At 40.4% G+C, this 20,532-nt stretch overlaps 1 protein-coding gene across 2 annotated transcripts in view; it reads right to left on the reverse strand.

Annotated features, from left to right (window-relative positions):
- LOC130916238 (transcriptional enhancer factor TEF-3-like) overlaps nucleotides 1-20,532 on the reverse strand; it is a 92,601-nt gene that overhangs the window by 31,907 nt on the left and 40,162 nt on the right. For both annotated transcript variants that reach the window (XM_057836778.1, XM_057836777.1), the window contains exons 2-7: nucleotides 14,829-14,893; nucleotides 11,144-11,215; nucleotides 7,990-8,124; nucleotides 5,447-5,490; nucleotides 5,126-5,187; nucleotides 4,852-4,982 (exon numbers count right to left, since the gene is read on the reverse strand). In XM_057836778.1, coding sequence (XP_057692761.1) covers nucleotides 4,852-4,982; nucleotides 5,126-5,187; nucleotides 5,447-5,490; nucleotides 7,990-8,091 — 339 coding nt within the window. In that variant the 5' untranslated portion in view covers nucleotides 8,092-8,124; nucleotides 11,144-11,215; nucleotides 14,829-14,893. The remainder of the gene's footprint in view (nucleotides 1-4,851; nucleotides 4,983-5,125; nucleotides 5,188-5,446; nucleotides 5,491-7,989; nucleotides 8,125-11,143; nucleotides 11,216-14,828; nucleotides 14,894-20,532) is intronic.

The following is a 20,532-nucleotide window of genomic DNA, read 5'->3' on the forward strand; positions in this document are numbered from 1 at the left end:
ATTCGTTACCAAGACTAGGAAATTTTTTCCCAATCAACTTCCAAGATGGTAATTTCACACTAGAGTGGGCGTTATGGGAAAAAAATCTTCTATTATGATATAGACCATTTTATATCACATATAATTTTAGAATATTTTTAATTACCGTAATTTTCGGACTATAAGCCCCAACGTTTTTCCTTCATTTTTAATCCTGCGGTTTATAGTCCAGTGCGGCTTATTTGTTGATTAATTTGGGTTAATAGGGAACACTTTATTTGACAGCAGCGTCATAAGACTGTCATAAAACCGTCATAATTATGACATGACACTATCATGGGCATTACTGAATGCTTATGACAGATGTCATGAACTGTCATCCGGTGAATTATGTCACTAACTCCATTTATGTCCAGCTTGGATGTTTAACATCCATTCAAAAGTGGGGTAATTAGATAATAATTAACACTCAATGACATCTGTTATAAGCATTCATTAATGCCCATGATAGTGTCATGTCATAATTATGATTGTCTAATGACAGTCTTATGGCAAATAAAGTGTTACCAAATACCATAACTAGCAATTAATAAAACAAATGGAACAGTAACTGAAGAAATAATTAGCATAGAACATGAATTTTTATTTTCTGTAATGCTGCAATGCATACTAGGAGGCATGTTGGACAACAACAGTGTTGACAGCAGGTGACGGCAGAGGTTGATTGTCTCCCCTGAAGGAGCAGCTGTGATCAGTTTGTTTTTTTAAATATATATATATATATATATATATATATATATATATATACACACACACACACACACACACATATATATATGTATATATTGAAAGTATTTTCATTTGACTTCAACCAGGAGTGGCACAAGAGCCAATAAAAAGTTGTTTAATGTCTGACCGCTTGTGTTGCCTCGTGATTCACGAAAAATATGCTTTGCTTTAGAATTTTTATGCATCCCAGGCTTTAATGCATCGTGATGCATTGCCGAATCGAACCGAATCGAATCATGACCCTCTGAATCGAATCGAATCGCGGCCCTCCGAATCGTAATCGAATCGAATCGTGAGGGCAGTGCCGATGCACACCTCTACTAAATACCATAACTAGCAATTAATGAAACAACTGGAACAGTAACTGAAGAAATAATTAGCGCAGAGCATGAATTTAGATTTTCTGTAGTGCTGCAATGCATGCTAGGAGGCATGTTGGACAACAACAGTGTTGACAGCAGGTGACGGCAGAGGTTGAGTGTCTCCTCTGAGGGAGCAGGGAAGGCCAAAGAAGCTTCTTGAAGCAATGAAGCTTTGCAGCCAATTGTTTCAAAGCTTCATGGTGGTTCATTTGGTCTTATGACAGTCGTATGATCCCGCTGTCAAATAAAGTGATACCGGTTAATATTTTTTGGTTTAAATGTCCCATGATACAGTGAGGACCGCTGTGATTTATAGTCCAGTGTGGCTTATCTATGACCAAATGCCGTTTTTGTGCCGAATTTGGTGGGTGGCAACTTGTAGTCAGATGCGCCGTATTAAAATTACAGTGTATGGATGGAAAATGAATGAAGGGTTTGAAGGTTGAAAAAAAAAGATATATTTGTCTTGATTGTGCCTTATTACATAATATTGTGTCTAAGTCTTAGACACAGACTCTTCTTAGACCCTAAGAAAAGCCCCTTTCACACATACCTGAACACTCTTTAAACTGTTAGCCCTTATGTGTGAAAGCATTTTGCCGGGTCGACTAACACGGAGATTACACGGACATCTACCAGGTCACGTCCTGGTATAATGTCCGGGACTTAATCCGGATGCGGCATGTATGGAAGCAGGCGTTGAATTCCCAGGTCACAGCGCGAAGGCTGATGACCTAGATATCATGGCGAGCCAATCATCATTTCCTCTTTCTTCGCAGTAAGACGAAAAGTGGTAAACAAACATCCCAGTTATTAACATGGCAAACTGAAAATTAAACTGAACACAATAACGAAATTAAATTGCTACTGGATTGTTGAGCCGAGGAAGAGACAGTCCATCGTCCATCTTTGGAAATGTGTGGTTTATTTTGACGCTGATGTTGACCAAAAATTATGTCATGTCCGGGTTATAAAATCCGGTCTCCCGCCATTCCCACACAGAGAGCGCCGAGTCGCCAACACGGGACAAGTCTGAAAGTGTCCAACCCGGGTTATTCCCAGGATATCTCCCCATGTCTGACAGCTATGACACGGGTAAGTCCTGCGTCATGTTATACGGGAATTTACCAGGATAAATGGCTGAAAGGGGCTTTAGTCTTTTTGCAAGGTTGGCCTGGAATTGGCATGAAATTATTTTCCAATTGGTCTTCAAAAGTCTTAAATTTAATTTGAAGAAACCCGTAAGAAACCTGTGGTTTTGCGTAAACATTGAATAATATATCTCTGCACCATATGTTTGTGTTGTGTGATGATTTATCACACCTATTAGCAATTCAGTGTCATCAATTTAAAAAGTATCAGCACTGTAGACTTAAGTACAGTGTATTTTTTAATATACTGTATTATTAAAATTGGCAATACTAATGATAAAAGACATTATCTACTACCATTTTGGCGGTACATATGGCACAGTCATATCGCCAAAAACTAGTCCACATGTTTATGTAGTTAAAGGGAACCACGGATAGAAAGACTTCTTATATTAAGATAAATGTTATTATGATTTTACAATAATTTGATATTAAAACTCCTCTTGACGTTTTCGTTTTCATATAATTTGTAAAATTAGTTTAACAAGTATGTCGCCATTGTTGTTGATGTCGCAGGGCGGTGACGTCACTGGGTTACGCTGCCGAGCTTCCAGAGTATGACTCTAGCGACATAAACATGTCATATGTTCAGCCCTTTCAATTTGAACCCGAGAGGAACTTTAATGAACAGGACAGCACTGTCGATATTTCACAAAACGAGCAGCAAAAGCAAAATGAACAGGAAAGACGAGATGAGACGAGACGAGAGTAGTATCCGTTAGCTCAGATAATGGAACAGTATGACATCTCCTATCACGCCTATGCAAATGACACACAACTGTACATTTCTGTGTCCCCACATGATTATCATTCCTTAGTCTCCCTGAGTAAATGCATTCATCAAATCAATGAATGGATGTGCCAGAATTTTCTCCAGTTAAATGTGGAGAAGACAGAGGTGATCATTTTTGGGCCAAAAAAGGAAAGGGCAAAGATAAGCAGCCAACTTAGCACAATGTCACTTACAGCTACAAATCAAGTCAGAAACCTTGGCGTAATTATTGACGCAGACCTAAAATTTGATAGCCATCTAAAGTCCGTCACTAAATCCGCTTATTACCACCTAAAAAATATAACCAGAATTAAGGGGCTTCTGACACAACAAGACATGGAAAAACTTATGCATGCATTCATTTTCAGCAGATTGGACTACTGCAACGGTATATTTACAGGTCTTGATAAAAAATCAGTCAGGAAGCTGCAGCTAGTACAGAATGCTGCAGCCAGAGTCCTCACAAATACAAGGAAGCTGGACCACATTACACCGGTTTTGAAATCGCTACACTGGCTTCCAGTGAGTCAAAGGATAGACTATAAAATACTACTGCTCGTCTACAAAACACTTAATGGCCTTGGACCAAAATACATGCTTGACTTGTTAGATTCCTATGAGACATCTAGACCCCTAAGGTCGTCTGGAACGGGTCTTCTGCATGTTCCAAGAACAAGAACCAAGCAGGGTGAGGCAGCATTTAGTTATTATGCTCCTCACCTCTGGAACAAGTTACCTGAACGTCTGAAGTATGCTCAAACTGTTAGCTCCTTTAAATCAGAGCTAAAAACGCTCTTGTTTAGCACTGCATATCCATAACTGTCTATATATTTCAATCTACCTGCCTTCTATTCCTCTTGTGCTTATCTCCATTGCTGATTTCAATGATTATTAGTAGTAGTAGTTTTTGCTTTATTTTTATTTTTGTTTTATTTTTATGTATTTATTTTTATTCTGTGATTAAATGCGATCTTTTGTCTTGGTTTTTACGTTGTGTTCATTTAAATGTGATTTTTATGGTCTTCATGTGATGTAAAGCACTTTGAATTGCCTTGTGTTGAATTGTGCCATATAAATAAATTTGCCTTGCCTTGCCTAGAAAAAAACGTGTTCAGCCAAAATGTGCTACACCGGTGAAACGTCCTACAAGAAGCGCTTTTGACACCCAAAGCACTACCGTGCACTTTCAGTTTGTTTCGTTTAGATGCATAGAGACAGAACATACTAAAGATGCCTTAAGAAAATACTTGAATCTAGTAATTTCAAATAAGGGTGGTTTAAATACGCTTCATGGCTAATGTTGCCAACAGATCAACAATCTGCTTTAAAGCTACCACAAGAAAACAATGCTTAAAATTAGGAGAGGGAAACACATGCAATAAGTATTTTAAGGCAATGAAAAGATAAAATACTCAATAAAAACACAAATAGTAAGTACTCGCTGCTTTTAACCGATGTGCACATGTGTTGGACGTCTCGCCGCATCAGAAGGAATTGCAGATCACCAGTAGTGTTTGTCTGGTAACAGTGACAAACTACGTCAACACCCAAAGCGTCCGTTACGCGCATAAAACATAGCGCCCTCGGTAGGTCAAAACACGTACTAAATATTATAGATTTTTCAATCAATGGAAATGTTTTATTTGTTTCTAATGACATATTTTAGTACGAGAGAACAATTGTGGCTTATTAGACCCTACAAGTCTTGAGGTCCAAGGTTCCCTTTAAAGACACATGATTCACATATTGTCAAATTCCTAACATTCAAGTTGTAAAATAGTTATCTTTGCCTACTTACAGTCTCAGGATCTTGAGGTTGCTCCAGGAAAGCGGAGAACTCCAGCATCCGCAGCTTGGAGCTGGCGATACATCTCCCCTGCCAAGGGGGGGCACCAGGTGACATGGACAGCCCTGCAGTGCTTTCATAACCTGACAAGTGAGGTGGTGGGCCATTTGAGTGAAAAACATGCAAAGATTGGTGCAGGTTCTGTATCATCATCTCATTCTCGTATCATTTTTCCGGGATGATGGCACTCTGTCAACACAACAGGAGAAAGAGAGAGCATGCCCACCTGTTATGGGGGCTGGGCCGGACGCTTGCATGGCGTAACTCTGCTGGGAGAAGGGCTTAATGCTGAAGGGGGAGAAAGAGAGAGAGGCATGTTAGGCACTAGCGCTGCCTTGTGACCCCATCTCACATACTAATTGGACCGCCTGACCTCTAAAGGCGCAAAGGGGCACAGCGGCATGCCCAATGTCTGACAGCTGACTTTATCATTTACACGGACACGCTTTAATTTGTCCACCCAATCTGAAATGCATCTGATGCGCATTCAGCGGATCAGATGAAATGCGAATGATACGATCATGAGTGTGGAGAAGGGCTCACTCACTCTTCATGGCCTCCTGGCTGTCCTGGAAGAGCCCCGTGCCAAAACTGGAATAAATGGAGAGACGAGAGATTAGCTCCATTATACATGGATTTAATTGTTGAATAGACTCCGTGTCTTTCTAAGACACACACGCACACACACACAATGAACGCATTAGAAATGATACATGACTTAATTTTTCATCATATTTGATGGATAATTTATTTTTAATGCTTCATGGATGCAAAATGAACGGAACAGTGATGGACCATTCGCAACAAAGTGATTTGCACCGTAATTTGTAATTCGAACCCAAGGGAGAAACTTTTGCCTTAACTTATAAGCTTGACATCCTAACTTGAAACACTAAATAATACCTTTTCGATAACAGTTATGCACGTAAATTTGTACATGATCAAGACTAGTGTTGTTCCTTATACGATTCCAATACATGGCTATGTGTAATATTGGCCAAAGGTATAACAGTATTGATACAGTGGCCGTTTGAAAAAATATGCAAAATAGTTTTTATTTAGTGACATTAGTAATTATGAATATAATTATGTAATTATATAATTATGTCAGAAATGCTACTCAATAGGCACCAAGTTTCTGTACCCAACTCTACTTGCCAGCTTCTGTGGTTTTATGACAACTGGAAAGAAAATCCCAAAAACTACATACAACACGTAGCCAAAATTAGAAATATTGTCTAAAAACGATGCAGAAAAATTAATTCACACCTTCGTTACATCTAGATTGGATTACTGTAACTCCTTACTTGCAGCTTGTCCTAAAAGTTCCCTAAAAGGTCTTCAGTTAGTCCAGAACGCAGCAGCAAGACGTTTAACAGGAACTAATAGAAGAGAGCACATCACCCCTGTGCTCCAAGCCCTTCACTGGCTTCCAATCGATTTTAGAATTAAATTTAAAATCCTTCTTCTTACATTTAAGACCATTAATGGTATGGGGCCATCTTATCTCACAGATGCTCTTGTTCCATACCGCCCCAACAGAGCACTTCGTTCTAAGAATGCAGGTCTACTGGTAGTTCCTAGGGTCTCTAAAAGTACAATAGGAGCTAGAGCCTTCAGTTACCAAGCTCCTGTCTTATGGAATCAGCTTCCAGCTAATATTAAAGAGGCCGACACAGTCTGTACATTTAAGATTAGACTAAAAACTTTCCTATTTGACAAAGTTTATGGTCAGGCTAGTTGAAAACTGACTGGACTCACTGTTGAGTCTAAGCTGCCCTAGGAGCTATAATGCTGGGGGAAGTACAGCCACTCTTATATCCTGTTTTTCACCCTACCTACCACCCGGTGTCCACTTTCCCCCCTACTTTTTCAGCCGCAGCCGCCTGACTATCCTGACCCCTTGCTGGATGGATGTCCTCGTTGCCCCCCCGTCTCATCTGGCTAGATGGACCTCTTCTTGTTCCCTTACTCTATTGCATCTTTACAAACTGTAACTCCGTCTGCTAATTCCCATCATCAGTCTTGGTGCATCTATAGCCTGTCCATCCCGGGAGTGGATCTCTCCTGACTGTGGTTCTCCCAAAGGTTTCTCTTTTCCATCTGTGTTTTTTTAATTTTTCCTTGTCGCCATGGAGGGTCTAAGGATGGGGGATGCCCGGGACATGAACTCATCTCATTCATCTACTGTATCTGACTGTGTTTCAAATTGACTCTGTAAGGGCCTGTGCCCCCCTCCGCAGGCGGGCCGGGCGCGCCCTACGGAGACCCTCCGCGAAAAGGTTCCCGCAGCCCTCTGAGACAACCTTATTGTGATATAGGGCTATACAAATAAAAAATTGAATTAAATTGTAATTGAATTGAACACTGCACATTATGTTTCAGTACTCAGCGATACCGATACTAGCATTTTAGTGACATATCGGGGCACTGTCTGAAACTTGTATCGGTATTGGAACAACAATAATCAAGTAAAACCTGTAATCTGTTTTCAAACCTACAAGAAAATCTCTGCATAGGCATTACAGGTAGTCCCCAAGTTACGAACGAGTTCCATTCCTAGGCTGGCGATGTAACCCAAATTTCTGCGTAAATCTGAATTAATCCTTTCAGTACCCCCCGAAATATCCCTTTAGCTTCAAAATAACTGTCCAAAAACATGTATTATATGTCATTTTAATAAGATAAAGTAAAAAATAAGATACTGTGAGGTAAGCTGTGTTAAATGCCGTTATATTCAATGACTATTCAGGTTTTACCCGCAAATGAGTCGCCTTGATGAGAGAAAAGGACGTTGTGGAAAGAGTTGGGAGGCAAGTGGAATTTGACGCCGCCAGGAACTGCAGTATGGTGGTGACGCTGCTAGGGGAGGAGGGGATCCTGACATGGCAAGAACTAGGTACTGTTTATGCGACTAAAACGAAAAAAAAAAATTCCAGCGCCGTGAAGTTAAAATCACGAAAGTCGAGTACGTCGTAACCTGGGGACAACCTGTATTATTTTTGCGTGTGATTCCACGTTTTAACCGATGAGTATGGAAAAACATCAGGTTCATGAAAAGAGACTAAAGTACTCTGTTGAGTAACTCACCCCACCAGTTGTGGGGTAAGCCGGCCTGGAGAGCCCCTGGAGGGCCATCTTATTCTGGAAGGCAGTGGGCGAGATGATCTGGGCTGAAGACATGGTGGCCATGTTCTGTAGCGCCTTGTCTTTGGCAGCCTGGTCCTATAGGTGGAGGACAGATAGGGGGACACAGTAACGCAAACGGAGAACCCTCATTAGACACCCTCACTTTGCCGTTTACCCAAGAGGAGCGCCGAAGGGGAGCTGAAGGGCTGAAGGCCAGCTAGCAGCTCAGGTGAAGATAAGTTGATATTACAGTCAAGAGTTTTGTTTATTGCTTTGGCAGGGTGGTGACAAGCAGCTTTTCTTCGAGGACGAACGAGGTCACAAGAAGATATAATCATTATGTTAAAAAATAAAAAGGGCAACGCTGTAATGCCACCAAAAAGAGAAAAACAACATAGTCAGCTGCTCATCGACTGTCTCTTCTGTGCATTGTGGCAATGTGATACGCCTCCATCTAAATCCACAGTGGTTTCCTGAAAGCACAGTGGACTTTAAACGGCAAGGCCACCCGATGCATTCTTCCTGCCAAAGCTGGATGACACAAGGGCATAACTGAAATATGGGAGCACGGCTGCAAGTGGTCTGGATCTCAGTTACAGCGAAGGAGTATTTAAAAAGTGCCCTTCCATCATATACTCTAACCCTGTGACCACTCGGGGCCAAGCCAACTGAAGACTCGTGGCGCACATCCAAGGGGAGGAAGAGCCCCGCCGTGGCGAAGTGAAGGAGAAATGCAAACTGAGAAAGTATTGGAGAGACTGGGATGACATGGGAACACTTTTGAGTGTTAATACCTTTAGGGGAATAACACGGGGATTCATTTGTTCCCTGACAATTGTGTTTAGTTCAATTGACTCATAATCATACATAGTAAAGCCTAGAGCCTTCCTCAAATATGCTTCATGAAATATCACATTTAAAACCTTCAATTAGAGGCTGCAATTGCATCAAACGATAGTATGTGTGCTCAAGTGATAAGGGAATGTGAAAACATGCTAATCTCTATTAGAGGTCATAACAGTACCCTGTTTTGATAGCAAGTACAGGACAAAATATTTGTATAGTGGTGCTTTGCAATACAAATAAACAAATATCTGAGGTTTTGAAGAAATTAGCCACTGTTGTGTCAGTTGCGCAACTGTTTTTAAGTATGTGTCTCAATGTCTACTATCAAATTAACCTCGTTGGCCAAGGTTCTTATTTTAATTTAGGCATGTGCCGATATGAGATTCCGACGGTATAATAACCTTAAGTCAAAATATCATGGTTTCACGGTGTCACGGTATTGCATTTACAGCTCTAAAATGTGTTACTTTGAGATATCTGGGTTAAAAAAAAAAATTCAAAACACATTAGCAAATTGGAACATTAGTATGATGTTAAGTTAAAATAAATTTAAAAAATAACGGAAACATTCTAAATAGAATAAAAATAAATGCAGTCCTTTAGGTGAGCCTAAACCCACAGCCACAGCTCAAGATTATTACCATCAGAACAAAAATAATTGAATTATTTTCCATAAAAAGCATGTGTGTATGACTCGTATCATGTTTACATTTTACCCTCTCTCTTTCTCAACACAAACAGTTGACAGAGGGAAAAAAAACACTAGGTTTTACCACCGCTAGACACACTAACTACGTCGGAGTTAACCCTCGTAGCTGGTGAGAAACTTTCATTACAGTGTTTACTAGAGGCGTGCGAAATTTCCGATTCTTAGATTATTCGGGATTTGGGCGAGAAGATTTGAGAATGATTCACAAACATCTAAATTTGCTTATTGAAATAAACCAAATAAAGCGGAACTAAAGCACAGTCAGCGCGGTCTTCAGGACGCAATGAGGAACGGACCGACAACTTATGCCACTAGAATTAAAAAAAAAAAAAAAAAAAAAAAAAAAGAAAAGAAAAGAAAAAAAAAAAAAAAAAAAAAAAAAAACAATAATACCGGACTGCAGCCGACATGTATTTAACCTTAAATTTTTTATAAATGCAAAATCATATTGGAGGTATTGTCTCCTCGGCAGTCACCCTCTGCAAACATGTTTTACATGTCAGTTGGCCCTCCTCCTCTAAGCCGTGGCCGTCTGTAAGTTTTCACATACCAGCGATCTTTTTTTTTTTCGATGGGGGAAAAAGTTCCGGAGTTTCACCTCCTCCAGGCATAATGTAGCACAGCTGACTCAATGACACTGAGCAACAACCGGTGGGGGAGGTTTGAGCCTTGCAGCTCTTTCTCCCTGCATTTTTGGGACATAAAAAATAGCTAATACCTTAGGGACGGTATGACGGAAAATTTTTGCGATTTTGAAACCGAGATGTCTTCATACCGCCGTTTACCTTGAAACTAGTGCTGCAACGATTAATCGATTAATTCGAGTATTCGATTAGAAAAAAAGAATCGAATAAATTTTTGCTGCTTCGATTATTCGTTTAATTAAAGTGGCATTGTAACGGTTTATTTTGAAAGTGTTTGCATTTAGTTTTATTGATTTGGGTGGATATACTGCCCCCTCGTCTGCCTCATTTCACATGGCTGAACCCAGATGCTCCCTGTTAAGACCAACATACACTTTTTTTTTTTTTTTTTTTTAATGCATTCGTAATTTAGATTATAGGTATATTTGACCATTTCTTTGAGGGAATATGTATCTGAAGCATTTGTTAAGAGCATTGTTAAAAAAAAAAAAAAAAAAAAAAGTTTGCATTTTATAGCATTTAAGCTAACAGACCTTTGCTATGTAAATTAGCCAACTGTTCTTTTGTTGTACATAGATCCTCGTTGATTTTTTTATACCGTTTGGGGCTCTGCTCAAGTATTTTAATTTTTCATGTTCCTTATCCGATTACTCGATTATTCGAATTAACTAGTTCATCGATTAATCGACTACTAAAATAATCGATAGCTGCAGCCCTACTTGAAACCTGCAATCGGCACATGTCTATTATAGTTTTGGCATTTCCACCCAGTTTAATAAGGAAAGATATTTTGAGGTTCCAAGTGTTGTTACGATCCAAACTGAACTCATATGTCAAAGCACCACTACACTGTAAACATCTGGCAAACTGTTATGTATTAATAAACAATGGAAACAAAGAAAAAAGGTTGACTCACGTAGCGTACCTTCAGCTTCACCTGGATTTCCCGGGCCTTCCGTCGTGCTAGAACCTGGATGTGACTAGACACCTGAAGAACACACAAAAAAATATGGAATTTTGTTCAATATCATGTATTTAGTTAGTGGAGGTTTTTATTACCAAAACCTCAAATTTTAACCAGTAAATAAGTTTTAAAATAAATGCCAGACCACTGAACAGGACTTCCATTGACTTCTTCTACACAAATCAGACACTACACTAAAAAAATGCAATGTTATACTATAAATTAGCTCAACCTTAGCTAGAGAAGTTAAACTGTTACTACATAATATTTTAAGGCAGTGTTTGAAATAGCCTCAATTAATTTCTATTATTTCTCAAGGTGACAATGCATTGGAAACTGAAATTACTTGGTCTGTGTGGAACAGTAAACCAGTGGTCATTGAAAATATCTAGGTTTTGCTCATAGGCTGAAACCTTTCTTTGTGGAGCTTGTACAGGTAGTCCCCGGGTTACGAACGAGTTCCATTCCTAGGCCGGCGATGTAACCCAAATTTCCGCATAAATCGGAATTAACCCTTTAAGTACCCCTAATTACCCCCCAAAATCTCAGGATAACTGTCCAAAAACATGTATTATACGTCATATTAATAAGATAAAGTAAAAAATAGGATACTGTGAGGTACGTTGTGTAAAATGTCATTATATTCAATGACTATTCGGGCTTTAAATTTGTGCGTCACTCACGCCCGCCATCCGAACTTGGGACTTGCAAGAGCAATCGGCGCCGCGGTAGAAGCAGAAGCAGCATGAGAACAAAGAAGTTGGACCTGACGCCGTCAGGAACTGCATGACGGCAGCGACGCTGCTGGGGGAGGAGGGGATCCTGACATGGCAAGAACCATAACCCCCAGCAAAAAGTATGGAATCACCAGTCTCGGACGAGCACTCACTCAGACATTTTATCATGTTGAACAAACTCAGGTAAAAAGCTTGAAAAAATAATGAATTATTTTAAAGTGCAACTCTTTAGCATTCAGACACAATGAGAGAAATGAATGAAAAGCATTGTGGTGGTCAGTAAATGTTACTTTTATAGAGCAAGTGCAGGGAAATACTGTATATATGGAATCACTCCATTCTGAGGGAAAAAAAATGGAATCATGTGAAACAAAGAAATAACAATCAAAACACATCTCTAGTATTTAGTAGCACCACCTCTGGCTTTTATGACAGCTTGCAGTCTCTGAGGCATGGACTTGATGAGTATTCTTCATCAATTTGGTGCCAACGGTCTTTGATGTCAGTTGCCAGATCATCTTTGCAGGTCGGAGCCTTGTTGTGGACCATTTTTTTCAACTTCTACCACATGTTTTCAATAGGGTTGAGATTTGGGCTATTTGCAGGCCATTACATTGACTGAATGAGTATTTCTCCAAGGAATGCTTTAACAGTTTTAGCTCTGTGGCATGATGCATTGTCATCTTGGAAAATGACAAATATATTTTCAATTGAAGGGATAAGAAAGTTGTCTGAAATTTCAATGTAAACTTGTGCATTTATTGAAGATTTAACCACAGTCATCTCCCCAGTGCCTTTGCCTGGCATGCAGCCCCATATCATCAGGGACTGAGGAAATTTGTATGTTTTCTTCAGGCAGTCATCTTTGTAAATCTCACTGGAACAGCACCAAACCAAAGTTCCAGCATCATCACCTTTTCAAGAATCTGCATTGGAAAAGGTGTCAAGAGTCAAGATTCTGCATTGGTATTATATTTCCCTGCACTTGCTCCATAAAAGTAACATTTACTGACCACCACAATGTTTTTATTCATTTCTTTTAGTGTTTCTGAATGCTGAAGAGTTGCACTTTTGAACTAATTCGTTATTTTTTCAAGCTTTTTATCTGAGTTTGTTCTACATGATAAAATGTCTGAGTGAGTGCTTGTCCGGGACTGGTGATTCCATACTTTTTGTTAGGGGTTGTAGGTACGGTTTACGCGACAAAAAAAAACAAAAAAAACAAAACAAAAAAAAAAAAAAGCAGACAAAAAAAATGACTGGAGACCAGTGTTGTTTTTGTCACCGATGAAAGTTGTCGTCTAACTACACGAGAAAGAGATGAAAATTTGCCATAGTTTTCATCATAAATTCACAATGTGTGATATTTTCTCATTGTATGTGTAATTTGCACGCATTCAGCAGTGTTTGGTCGTGTCACTCATGTGACACGCTGCGCCTCCCCTCGAGCCCCCTGCCCCACACAATACGCTTACTCAGGTGAGTAAGCCTGTGCCCATTCCAGGCTCCTTTTGTGAAACATATATGTCAAGTACTGCTTGGTAAGTTTTTCTTTCTGATCTTAGCTAAATATGCCATGTTGCTTTAGTCTTTAAACGTCTGTGCTGAGTGATCATCACAAACTAAACTAACTTGTAGCGTCAGCAAAGCGTTCGCGTAAGCATTAGCATTTAGCGCGGTGACTGTATCTTCTTAAACTCTTGGAAAACTTTTTACATACAGTTTGTGGCTTCCAGGTGAAATTAATTATTTGTAAATAATGGGCTATTTGCCTGCTGAGTGTGTATTATCATCATGAAAATGGTGATGTCATTGTAGACTCTACAGTTACATGTTCGTCTATCATGTTCATTCGAAATTTATGGAAACCTATTTTTTATTGGGATTTATACATGGACTAAAACTTTTCAGGTTTATAGACAAAAATATTTTGAGTATTGGCGACTAAAACTAGACGAAATTTGTATGAGTTTTCTTTGACTAAAACTACACGAAGACGAACACATTTTGAAATGATTAAAATATGACTAAGACTTATAACTATTTTCGTCCAAAAGACTAAGACTGACACGAAAATTAGAATGGCTGCCAAAAACAACATTGCAGGAGACAGAATGGCGGACGAGACTCCGGCATCGTAAAGTCGAAATCACATGAGTCGGGTACGTCGTAACCCGGGGACTACCTGTATTTTGTATGGGTGTCCAAAAACATGCATACATTTTAGATGTAGACTCCAAAGATGAGTGGTACTGAACTTCACTTGTGTGTGTCCTGTGATAAAATTTGTTTCTCCTCCAGATGTAGGGATATGCATAGTTGTAAGGAGTTTTGCCATTGGTAAAATGGCATGACTCCCTCTTGTGATTGGAACCAGTCGCACAGCCTATTAATCTATTTACCATGTCTTATATGACCTTGTTTAATCAGGTGTTTGTTACCCTCACTAGGTTCAATAAAGTTATGTGAATCTGAAGCTGTCCCATCTCTGGTCCCATGCTGCCTCTTTCATCACTACTCCCACACTGACCGAGCCAGATGACTTAGCAGGGTCTCTCCCTACGCACATCCATCATTGCCACCTGACATCAGTCTCTGCGTATCCGATGTCACGCTTGAGGATGGCGTTGCAAATCCCTCGCCCTATCCACATGACCATATTCCCCAGCGTCTTGCCGCTTCTAACGAGCAACACGTTTGCGAGGTGCAAAAGAAGCGGCGCCAACACACGATCCCGTTGCAGCCGTATGCCGGGCGGCTGGCCCTGAATCAGTCGTCGCTGCAGTGGTTCAGAAGCTACTACCCAGGAGAGTCAAAGGCATCACTCAGCGGGGGCTAGTTCTCAGAGGGGTTCAAAAATAGGGACAGCTCACAAGTGGCGTTGGGCCCATTGGACTAACCTGCTTCCTGGTCCGCGTTTTTCCAGTGCGAAGTTTGATGTAGCGTGCAATCAGCTCGTTCCGTCCTGTGGAGAAAAAGAACATTTTGTTGCCTGTATCTTCAAAGAAAATCTGAATTATCATGGAGTCCATGTTGTATTTGTAATGTTTAAGTGGAAATATTGGTCTACAGCACATGCAGAATACTAAGTTGGTCTAAATTGTTTGCAAAAAGTGTGGATAGTTGTGGATACAGATACAGTATCTTATCCATACAGTGGAGCAAATAAGTATTTAGTCAACCACTAATTGTGCAAGTTCTCCCACTTGAAAATAATAGAGAGGCCTGTAATTGTCAACATGGGTCAACCTCAACCATGAGAGACAGAATGTGGAGAAAAAAACAGTAAATCACATTGATTGATTTTTAAAAAATTTATTTGCAAATCATGGAGGAAAATAAGTATTTGGTCAATACCAAAAGTTCATCTCAATACTTCATTATGTACCCTTTGTTGGCAATAACGGAGGCCAAACGTTTTCTGTAACTCTTCACAAGCTTTTCACACACTGTTGCTGGTATTTTGGCCCATTCCTCCATGCAGATCTCCTCTAGAGCATTGATGTTTTGGGGCTGTCGTTGGGCAACACAGACTTTCAACTCCCTCCACAGATTTTCTATGGCGTTGAGCTCTGGAGACTAGCTAGGCCACTCCAGGACCTTGAAATGCTTCTTACGAAGCCACTCCTTTGTTGCCCTGGCTGTGTTTTGGGATCATTGTCATTCTGAAAGACCCAGCCACGTCTCATCTTCAATGCCCTTGCTGATGGAAGGAGATTTTCACTCAAAATCTCTCGATACATGGCCCAATTCGTTCTTACCTTTATATAGATCAGTCGTCCTGGTCCCTTAGCAGAAAAACAGCCCCAAAGCATGATGTTTCCACCCCCATGCTTCATCATGGGTATGGTGTTCTTCGGATGCAATTCAGTATTCTTTCTCCTCCAAACACGAGAACCTGTGTTTCTACCAAAAAGTTCTATTTTGGTTTCATCTGACCATAACAAATTCTCCCAGTCCTCTTCTGGATCATCCAAATGCTCTCTAGCGAACCGCAGACGGGCCTGGACATGTACTGTCTTCAGCAGGGGGACACGTCTGGCAGTGCAGCATTTGAGTCCCTGGCGGCGCATTGTGTTACTGATAGTAGCCTTTGTTACTGTGGTCCCAGCTCTCTGTAGGTCATTCACTTGGTCCCCCCGTGTGGTTCTGGGATTTTTGCTCACCGTTCTTGTTATCATTTTGACGCCACGGGGTGAGATCTTGCATGGAGCCCCAGATCGAGGGAGATTATCAGTGGTCTTGTATGTCTTCCACTTTCTAATAATTGCTCCCACAGTTGATTTCTTTACACTAAGCGTTTTACTTATTGCAGATTCAGTCTTCCAAGCCTGGTGCAGGTCTACAATTTTGTCTCTGGTGTCCTTCGACAGCTTTTTGGTCTTGGCCATAGTGTAGTTTGGAGTGTGACTGACTGATGTTGTGGACAGGTGTCTTTTATACCGATAATGAGTTAAAACAGGTGCCATTAATACAGGTAACGAGTGGAGCCTCGTTAGACCTCGTTCGACCTCTTTGACAGCCAGAAATCTTGCTTGTTTGTAGATGACCAAATACTTATTTTGCACTCTAATTTGGAAATAAATTCTTTAAAAATCAAACAATGTGACTTTCTGGTTTTTTTTTCCACATTCTGTCTCTCATGGTTGAGGTTTACCCATGTTGACAATTACAGGCCTCTAATCTTTTTAAGTAGGAGAACTTGTACAGTTGGTGGTTTACTAAATACTTATTTGCCCCACTGTGTCTATTGCCACAATAACACTGAAATATGATCATTCACTAGTACTTTGATTTACAAGTTAAATTCATTACTCTGAAAACGCTGGTACTTGTACCTAGTTTTGTTGTAGAGAGAATTCCCATTAAAATTGTAACAGCATTAATTCAAAACAGTTGGTATATACAGTACAAGTGTCTCTGTGAAGTCCTGCTTTAGTGTCAAAGTGTAAGAGTCCACACTTGTACTTCCACAGCGGGTGTGGATCAGTGCACATCCATTAATGACAGACAGCTCAGACTAGCGGAGCAGGTGGCGACCGCGGCAGCTATCAGATCCTCCGGACTCGACACGGAACAGACAGCACAGGCCACCGCACCAAAAGGGGGCCCAGTCTACTGACACTGCCAGGCAGCTGGTGTGTGTCAATGTTTATGGAATATGCCTTTACGCCCACAGTAAATCTTGGCCTTGTTCCCTTCTCCACAGTCACCCTCACTCGCCCCGTTGTGGGGCTCGGCTTACACCGGAGGGCAATGGTCACAAGGTTTCCTTCAACCTCACCTTGCTGTTCCAGTGGAACATCAAGTAACCCAAAATTTGGAGTTACTTGTTGTTAATTGTTATATATGAATGCACAAATTGTTTTGCATCCATTAGAACGTAAAGATCAGTGGCAGGTAGTGTTTCAAATTTAGGACCAAGTCCATTCCTTTTATAGAAATTCTGAAAACAGGCAAAAAGGCATCAGTTGTTGAAAATGACTGTAATATATTGTAACCTTGAAAGCAAATATATGTGTTGCGTTTGGTCTCGTATCAGATGCTCCTTGGACTAATGCTTGGGGAAGGTCCCATCAAAAATACTTTCCAACACACTCACAAGATCAGTGGCGAGTCACTCACTTAGTGATGAGATCATGCTATCTGATGAGAATTATCCAGACAGACGACTTGTGCCAACCGAGGCTTAGTTTGACGCAAGGGGGGGTTTCTCAAGGGCACACAAAATTAGAGCAGTGAGTTGGGCATATTTCCACTGCCACTCCAATTCTACAGGTGGCTGTGATGCGCGTTACAAAATTGTCGCTAAAAGCCACACGTCATTAATGTTGGGCACGTTACTTTAAAAAAGTAATTAGTTATAGTTACTCACTACTTCTTCCAAAAAAGTAACGGAGTTAGTAACTGAATTACTCTATAGTAAAAGTAACTAGTTACCAGGGAAAGTAACTATTTCCGTTACTTTAACAAAAAGTTGTTGTATGTCAAAGAATTTGAGATTTTCTGAGCAGTATTGGAGTCAGTTGAATAGAGAAGAACAGACAGGTAGTTGTGTTATAGAACCTAGTAATATTTATTGCACCTCACCAGCAACAGATTTATCATACAGTTGAAGTGCAACAAAAATAAACAGATTTGAATTGCTTACCACAGATGTCGACAAAAGCGTTGACATAAATTACACTTTACATGCACTTTCTTTCCTTTAATTTCGACCAATTTGAAATAGTGTTTATATCTCCACCTTGTAAAGGACATATTTTCCTCTGAATGCTCTGTCATCATATCCCTCTGCATCTGCTTTGCTTGTGTGTGTTTGCCGCACGCGCTGTTCCGGTTTGTGTGTGAAAACACCGGCTCTGAAGTACGTGCGCTATTAGGCTCGAGCGTTTACGTCACAGAATGGGGGATCTCGTGTGATTTGACAACAACGCAGCCATATTGGGAGCAGGTCTGGCTCGCTGGACATTAAACTTTAACTTGCCAGTTCGATAAAGAGACAAACTCGTTACTAAGGTGAAGAACAGATATGTGATCAAACTTAAGGATGTGAACAATGTTGACCCTTACGAGCAAGCCGAAGACAAATGGAGTAAAGATGTCGATGGGCTTCCACAATTACGTGAAATGGACATTCTGCTGTATTTATTGTTTGGTGTATGTTACTAAACTCATCAGCGATTCCGAAATTACAAATTGCTACAAAGCTACGACAGTTTTGCTGCGGATGGGTGCAGGACCTGCACATTATGACCGTATCAAACGGCAACTCCATCGTTCTAGCAAAGGTAGGCTATGTGTGTTTACTATTTACATTGCCATGAACCCGAACGCAACCCAAGTCTTGGATGACAAGTGAGCAGAGCAGAGTAGACTCGCTACGGCTGGTAGTTTCTTCAATTTATTCAAAGTAAGTAACGCAGCGCTTTTGACCGTCAGTAACGCTAACGGCGTTGAAACGGCGGAAAAAATGATTAGTTAGATTATCCCATTACTGAAAAAATGTATAACAGCCAGCCGTTTTTTTTTCAATCACAGTTGCAGGCATATCCAACTGTTGGATCTAACTCATTCATTTTGCTGTACATCATAGGCTAGGTAGATAGCGCTAGAAAAGGCACACTATGGTGTCTCCCTCCAGAATCAATCCTTTGACCAGGCAGGTTATAAATCTGCATCAATGGCCCAGTGCGATCAGTCCCGCTCAGTACATTCCTGAAATTCCTATACACTGACTTCTGCATCTGCTCAACAGGTCCATGTCCTGTTTGTGCTCAACAACAAATTTTTGTGGAATAACTGACAAAACATTATATCGCTCATCGGTACATCTACAGCAGCATCAGATCTCATGTGACACTAGCAACATAATCTGAAAATATGAAAACTACCATTTTTCTCTAGCAGCCACCTTCCAGCGATTAAACTATGTCTGCTAAGGAAAGTCACATAAAAGCTAACGGAATGTCTTGGTTGGGTGCTATCCACCACCACGACCCCCTAGTTTGCTCAGTTGTTGCCTGAAAAGACGTGTGTCATATATCAATGCTAATGAGACAAGAACATGTGGCGATAATGCATGAAATTTTAGGGTGACTCATGAGTTCCAACCAATACTTCTGTGGTAAAACAATTAAGTATTTCTACAGACATTTGCACTACCATAAACTCAGCAATGATTACATAATATACTGTGTCTCTTGACATTTGATTGTTTGAATAACATTCAATTGGGAAATCCATTAACAAGTCGTGCAATAAAACTCCACTACAGACCTCTGCATGTTTTTCTGTATGGGAAGTTGCTTTCATAGCCTGGTTAAATTATTTAAACATGAACATTTTTCAAAAATAAATAAGTAAACTAGCGGTCAGACAAAACAAATGGATTTTTGACAGAACTCTGATTAAACTAATTCTTAACTTAAACATACATGTTCATGTTTAACACCTCATAAACAGTGCTCCCAGTCGAAATGGATTGAACGTAGGCATGTGCCAGTTACCGGTTTCAAGGTTTACCGAGGTATGAAAATGTCACAGTTTCAAAACCACTAAGATTTTCCATCATACTGTAGTATGGTATTAGCTATTTTTCATGCCCCAAAAATGCAGCTAGAAATAGCTTGGAGTGGCAGCGCTTACCCCTCCCCCACTGGTTTTTGCTCTATCGGTGACACTGCTGTTGCTGTCGAAACTTTTTCAAAAAAGTTTAGTCTAGTATGGGAGTATTTCTACTGCCGAAAACAAACAGACGGACGCAGCTTAGAGGAGCAAGGAACGCCGACGTGCAGGCAACACCTCCAACATGATTTCACATTTACGAGACCATAATCTGTCACTTTACACAAAATTAAAGGTAAGTACCGTAAACGCTGTAATGAACATTTCCCACCAGCTAAGAGAGTTCACTCCAGCGTGTTTCGTGTGTCTAACGATGGTAAAAGAAATACTATAACGTAAGCTTGTTAACGAGGCTGTTAACGTCGCTCGTTAGCATGGCAAGACGGCTAAGTAGTTTCCTCACTGTAAGAGTACTTTTGTAAAGTCTTCCGCCATTGTAAACATCTGTTCAAAATAACATTTTCATATTACAGCCTG

This window comes from Corythoichthys intestinalis, chromosome 5 (genome assembly GCF_030265065.1).
Source record: "Corythoichthys intestinalis isolate RoL2023-P3 chromosome 5, ASM3026506v1, whole genome shotgun sequence".
Lineage (NCBI taxonomy): Eukaryota > Metazoa > Chordata > Actinopteri > Syngnathiformes > Syngnathidae > Corythoichthys > Corythoichthys intestinalis.